General features: G+C 39.8%; 1 protein-coding gene across 1 annotated transcript in view; it reads left to right on the top strand.

Annotated features, from left to right (window-relative positions):
• Window positions 1–6,423, top strand: part of LOC110086550 (vitamin D3 hydroxylase-associated protein) — a 34,214-nt gene extending 27,791 nt beyond the window's left edge. Inside the window, exons 13-15 of the mRNA XM_072997590.2 lie at window positions 2,375–2,483; window positions 4,868–5,013; window positions 6,226–6,423. Of these exons, the coding sequence (XP_072853691.2) occupies window positions 2,375–2,483; window positions 4,868–5,013; window positions 6,226–6,360 (390 nt within the window). The 3' untranslated portion in view covers window positions 6,361–6,423. The remainder of the gene's footprint in view (window positions 1–2,374; window positions 2,484–4,867; window positions 5,014–6,225) is intronic.
• Window positions 6,424–7,252: the final 829 nt, after the last annotated feature.

Genomic DNA, 7,252 nt, shown 5'->3' on the forward strand with positions numbered 1-7,252 from the left:
AAACACTGAGCACAGTAGTCACTGGAAGTTGTTGTATACTGAACCAAACCTTTAGTCCATCCACTTCAGAATTGTCTACATCTAGGGTGGTCATATGTCCTCTTTTAAGGATGCCAGTCCTCAGTTTAAACAGCTGCCAAAGGACAATCCTTCTTTTGAAGATATCCTCTGTTGGAAGCACTGTCTGGTCCAAGCCCATCCTGAAGATATATTTAAAGGGGGAGATGAGGGACCCTGAACTTTCCTGTCCACAGTGAACACCTGGACCGTGAACTCAGTAAGCATGTACATTCCATGCTCACGGTCTTTTCAACTCAAGTCAGATGCATTATAATCCTTGGCAGCATCTGTACATATTAATTAACATATTGAGTTTCATGCAAATAAGCATCCCCTTTTGTCATCCTTTGTGGCACTGGCATATCCTCCTTTTCAGAGATGTGTCAGTGGCCATCCCATCTACACCACTGTCACCAAAAAGGTTGCCTTGAAATGTTTCTTAGACTGAGTCTTCCACCAGGCCTAGAAAGTATCCCAATGGTGAGGGAGGATGGGATTTCCAGCCTAAAACATAGAGAGCTGCACACAGCCCATACCCAGTCTATCCTGCCTTGTTTCAGATGTGCAGGGTTTTGAACAGGCACCTTTCTCGCCCAGGGACCAAATTCAGGAGCTTCTGCATACAACTCACGGGTTCTGCCACTGATATTTGGCTCATGGGTTGTTTGGAAGCTGCTTGAGGTTTATGACACTTGTGTTGCCTACTGGTAATGCATTGTAGGGATCTTCATAGTCATGTCATTTAAACTGTGTTAGGGCATTTGTCTGCTTTGAAATTAGAGCTAATTACCTAATACAATATAACTATTGTTAGCACATAAAGATCTTGCTTACGAAAGCTGTATGTTGGTAAGATTCTATTAAATGCTCATGTAATTTTCTGATAATTCATTTCATGTTCTTGCTATTTTCAGTGGCAGGTTCAGAAGAAGTTGGTTGCTGAAGCAACCAGTCCAGTCAAGCAGGTTTTACTCTGTGCCCATACCTTAGCTGATATATTTGCTATATATGTTATAAAATGGACCTGCAGAACATGCAGATAAGGGGAAGATGCTAACTTCTATTTTAGAAACCTGTCTCTTTATGGAGGTCATAACTTGTATGACTTAAATGTTGCTGGAGTGAATAATTCCTGGCATCTGAACTTACCAGCCATCTGTACAGATAGCAGAGGTCAAAGTCTTTATGTACACAAAAACCTGTCTACTAGAAACTATTAAATCAAACTGTAAAATACAAAATATTTTCATAGGACAGTGTGCACATTTTAAATGTTGCATTTTCATTTGGTGGTTGCATCAGGTTCCAGGTTGTGATCTTGAACTCTTAATGCTGATGGGATGTCAAGATGTCTTAATTTAACATTCAAGGGAATTTCGGAGGGTCAGGCTTTGAATTCAGGCAATATTTTGTCAGACTTTGGCAGATGAAAAGGCATTCTTGGATGAAAAATTGGTTTGTAAGAATGGAGGAAAGGAAAATAGGAACCATGGTGAAGGCACAGGGAAACTGGGATAGTGCTATCTTTCAACTTCTCAGTACTTGAAGTTCATATTCTCCTTCTGATGAAGGAGACTTTAACAAACCCATTAAAGTGAAAGCATTCTTTACCAAAATTCAGATTTCCCCTCGCATTTATGAACCCTAGAGCCCTATTGAGTTTCTTATATTATATGTTGATTAGCAACCAGAATGCTGGGATATCTAAACACATTTCTATTTTCGAAGTGAGTAATCAATTCAAGATGAGAATAGTATATAAAAGGAAATAATGATTGTGACAAACCCAGACCTACTGGGATATGCCACAGTTTCACTAAGCTGCCACCAACCATTCCCTATAAGAAGTCACACAGACCAGGGATGGATTTTTAAACAAATAAAAAACAAGGTTTATTAAATAACACACAGGAAAAAATAAAAGGATCAAGTGAATAAGATACAGTAACGTGGCTTAGTCTCAATCATACATACACACAGTTTGGTTCACACAGAACACTTAACTTGAAGCACAGACCCTGAACCTATCAGTTCTGGCTAACCATACAGACACCTGAACCTATCAGGTTGGTACTGACTGACACACAGTAGTACCCTGTCTGACACACAGACTCCCACTCAAGCTTCTTCTCTCAGCTCTTCTCCAGCTTCTCAGCTTCTCCACACAAGCTCCACATATATATACAGTACAGCCCCTCCTCCTGATGTCCCGCCTTCCACTCCCCATAGGATGGAACTTTCCCTCCAAACCCATGACAGACAGGTAACATCAGTGCTGTATGTAACAATGATATTTCTTATTCTCTTTCTCTAGGCATACCGTGATGAATTCATTGCTGAATGGAGGAAGATGAAGCTGGATGTTATTCTTTGTCCTGCCTTAGGACCAGCCTTTAATCTGGGATATGCTGGAAAACTATTTGGTAGTGCTTGATAATCTTGCCTGCTCTGCCAGTGATTCAATGTTGTGTAATGAGCCCCACTTTGCAACAAAAAGGGTTGGATTTATGTGGGTATTAAGAAAGGGCCCAGCAGTCGTGCACAGTAGAGCTATGCAGGATGCTTCTACCATCTAAAGACATAGCTGTGTTAATCTGTGCAAGCATGTCCTAAAAGCAATAACAACACATACACAAAGACATGGCAGCAACTTAGAGATTAGCTGTTATACTTCCATTTGAGCTTTCATGGATATGTACGCTTCTTCAGACAACTTGAACTTTACTGTTTGTGTGATGAGAAAATAGCAGCTTAGTAAAGTGATATGCCTTGCTCTTCCTCCTCTGCTTTGGCCTTGCCTGTTCTGTCCTTGATCTTACCCTGTGTCCTTAGTTCAACCCTTTCCTAGTATATACAGATCTCTGGACTCTTTCTAAATTGGAATGCAATCCTCAAGCTGAAATATATTTCACACCATTGGTGCATATTGCCAGCAGGATAGATTTTTAACCAAAGAAGGCAAAGCTAATACCCAAAGAGGATATTTGAGTGTCGTCTAAAACAAAATATTGTTTGAATGTATTCGCGAAGGCTTTCACGGCTGGGATCTGATGGTTGTTGTGGGGTTTTTGGGCTCTTTGGCCGTGTTCTGAAGGTTGTTTTTCCTAACGTTTTGCCAGTCTCTGTGGCCAGAGCACACAGTGCTGTCCTCTGAAGATGCCGGCCATAGAGGCTGACGAAACGTTAGGAAAAACAACCTTCAGAACACGGCCAAAGAGCCCGAAAAACCCACAACAACCATTGTTTGAATGCCTCATGCATTATCAGTAGAACTGTAGCTACACTGAGATGGTGTCTTCAAGGTGAGTGTTGTTGCTGGCTCTTTCACAAGCCATTTTCCCAGGCCTATCTTGAGTAGATAAATATTTTTTTCCTTGATGCTTCCATTTCTTCATTATGTCAGGTTTACTTTATTTATTTATTTATTTATTTATTTATTTATTTATTTATTTATTTATTTATTTATTTCTATCTATCTATCTATCTATCTATCTATCTATCTATCTATCTATCTATCTATCTATCTATCTATCTATCTATCTATCTATCTATCTATCTATCTATCTATCTATCTATCTATCTATCTATCTATCTATCTATCTATCTATCTATCTATCCTGCCTATCTGGTCGTGTCAGGACCACTCTAGGCGGCTACTTTGCATGAACCTGCACTTTTTTCACTGTACTTTCCCTTTAACTAGTGAGAATGAGGATGACAGTGATGGAAGAAGGATGATGCTGGGGTTTGAGATAATATAACTATAATCAAGGTTATTTTTTTATATAGAACTGTATATAGCAGGGCTCCTTTTCAAAACTTCACAACAAGAATATTCCCACTGTCTCAGAGTCCATGTTGGTATTGGATTCAAAGTGGGACATCTGGGCTCTAGACTTCACTAACACCCTGGGTGATCTTGGGCAGGTCATTCTTTCTTATCCTGATCTTCCCCATGAGGTTGGTGTGAGGGTAGAAAGATGGTTTTTGAGCTCATTGGAGGAAATATGGAATATAAGACTTAAATGCTTGACTGATTAATTCTCCACTTCTTGAATTCTTTGTGCACTTAGGAAGACTATGCCTTCTGGCAAATGTCCCAGGTTGATAGCTGTGATAGCAAAGGTATCTCATGGGATGTAGCTATCTGAAAAAAAAATGATTATGTATGTATTTATTTAATTTGCCACCTTTTATCCCTGTAGGGGACACAAGGCAGTTCACAGTTAATTAAAACAACATAATTAAAACACTACAGAAACATGACATTAAAAACCAATTGAACAAATCATGAAATTAAGGACCACTGTTTTTAAAACACCAGTATGTGATCGCTTCTAGTTGTACCAGTGAGTTAAAGGCCTACCTAAAATTGAAGCTGTTTGTCCTGCCTGTAGAAAGATAATCGAGAGAGAACCTACCAACCTGCTTTCTTGAGGGGGTACATTTATAACCTGAGAGCAACTCAGCTTGTGGCCCCAGGTCAAACCATGTCCTTCAGGATTCCAGCAACAAGCTTGAAACCAAATAGGCAAAACCTGATTTCTATTAAAACATGAAAGACAAGTCTGACTCCATAGATAAGGGTATGGCAGACATAGGTGCTTATAGACAGGTACCTTACATTAGTTGGTTTGGGGTTGTTTTTTTTAACATTTTAAAAACATTGCCTTCTTGATAAAGTAAAGCAAGGCAACCTCCTTGTTTAGCAATGGCATTGTTGCCCCATTGAACAAAAAGTGTTGTGTCTCCCTAAACTCCACCATTCATCCCTGAAATATCACATGTTGTATATGGTCTCTTTCAGTTGCTACTACTTACACCCATCTCTACAATGTCCTGAATTTTCCTTGTGGAGTTGTACCAGTCACCACAGTGACACAGGCAGATGAGGATGAGCTGAAGCTTTACAAAGGACATTATGGAGATCCCTGGGACAAAAGAATGAAGGAGGTCAGTAAACAGGAAAGCTGGCTATTGTCTGAGACTCTCAATTTGTTCTGCAAAACTGTAGCTAAGGTACTTTGCCTTGCTACCCCTCTAAAGTCAGTGACTCTTTGTCTGAAGGAACACATGATACATATTAACACAATCACTCTCCTGTTTATTAATAACTCTGTGCTATGCAGTTGAAATTCTAAAATATGATAGCTCTTACATTAAACTCATATTCAAATATCAAATGGATATCAGTGTTGGAAATATGTTCTGAAGGTTTTCCATAATGCAGCTGAAGAGAAGAGCCTAGTTCATGCATAACTGTAAGCCAGTTTGTGCTTCATTGAATTCTGTGTTCTTCTTGTGTTCAAAGCTATCCCCACAAATAAACCTTAGTCTTTTAGCCAGCCACAAACCAGAATTAGAAGCCATGGTTTCTTGTTGATTTGCAGATTCTAGCTTGTTGATCTCATGCCTTCTCATTTCATCACAACCTGGAACCATGACTAGCCCCTGGTTTGTTTCCCCAGCTGCCATTCTGAAACAGAACCCAAGGAAAGGAGGGGAAGAGAAAAGGACAAAACAAAACCCAAAATGGGGAAAACAAACTTTGATTTGTTTGGTTGTCTATGGGACAAACAACAACAACAACCCAAAACCCATGGCTTAGCATGATGGACAACATCACTTTTGTTTTAATTTTTTTAAGTAACAGGTTCGACACAGTTCAAAAGCCTTCTGGATGTTCTGAGAGCTGCAGGCACAGCCTGGCCTTCTGTCTCCATAACAGAATACCAAAGAACACCAGACAGCTGTTGAAGTCCTGCTGAGTCCCATATATATAATTCTTTATTGGAGCTTTTCATGTTGATAGTGATTAGCACATAGGGCCTCCACAAGGGCCTCCACACTGGGGGTTGTTTATCTTGCTTGAGTTTCTGCAGGTTTGTATATAGCCATCCATCAGGACTAGGCAAATATTCTTGATCAAAGATAGGGTACTGTGCTATCTTTGCCGTGGTACAAGATTCCCTCAGCAAACCTCTGTGTACTACCCTCCTCCTTTCTCCATGCCATTGGTTTCTTGCCCTTGTATGCTAAATTGACAGTGTTGGCATAAGGTGTGTGTTAGTTGTTCAGGAAAATGTAAATCAACCTATTTCCTATTGATAACTATCAGTGGAAGAATGATCAGTGCCCCTCTTGTGCTTTGTCTGTCTCCTGCAGGCTGTGGAAGGTGGTGTGGGGCTTCCTGTGGCTGTCCAGTGTGTGGCCTTGCCATGGCAGGAGGAGCTGTGCCTTCGATTCATGAAGGAAGTGGAGATAGTTTCCACTGAAAGGAGGGGGAGGAGGAAAATCTGAGCTCCTTGGAAGGGAGTCTGCAAGGAAGTAATCATATCAGCAAATAAACATTTTGTTGCATTCTTTGGTTTATTGTTGTGTTTCCTTTCATACCACTGGTGAATTTGCAGCGTTCCGTATTCATCAATGCACTCTTCAAGTATACTGGGAGTGGATGCCTCAGCTTATAGTTTAGGAAGCAGTGAACATTCATTGATGCAACATGAATAGCAATACTTACATGAGATCAGCCATAATCTTCCAGGCCAGTAGTTCCTTTTGGTACAAGTCAAAAAACACAGAGCAGCTATTCTGTCTTTCCCACCTTAACAGACTTTTTTCTGTGAAAAGAAAAAGTAAGCAGGAAACTTTGGGCTAGAAATAAAATACAATATTGGATCTCCTCTACAATTCTGAGGAAAAAACAGGATAAAGTTTCATGTAGAAGCACTTTCCAAGGTTTTTTTGAGTATATTCCAAACAAAAACATGCTGTTGTCATTGTTCTTTTTTTTTTCATTTGGACTTTCACTGGGATGCTATCATCAACTCAGCACTTTCTAGTCTCTTACAGATTTTGACTATGGTGTTGTTACAGAAGATTCTTGTTTATGATATTATTAATCTACACCATTTCTCAGGTTCACAAAGTATATTGCAACTCCTTTTTTTACAGTTCTTTTGAAGACAGGTTATGCTGAAGGACAGTTAAGGATTACTAGGGTCATCCCGTGGCATTTGTAGCTCAATTTGAACCCTGGTTCCAATGTGTATCCTGACTCTTCACAATCACATGTAACTGTAGAAAGCCAGGTACATTTTCCTCTGCAGGTCTATTCACCTCACTTTTTACTGTTCTGCCAGTACCATCACATGTTTTCATCAAGAGTTATACACATATTCCATATAATCTG

The sequence above is a fragment of the Pogona vitticeps genome, chromosome 4 (genome assembly GCF_051106095.1).
Source record: "Pogona vitticeps strain Pit_001003342236 chromosome 4, PviZW2.1, whole genome shotgun sequence".
Lineage (NCBI taxonomy): Eukaryota > Metazoa > Chordata > Lepidosauria > Squamata > Agamidae > Pogona > Pogona vitticeps.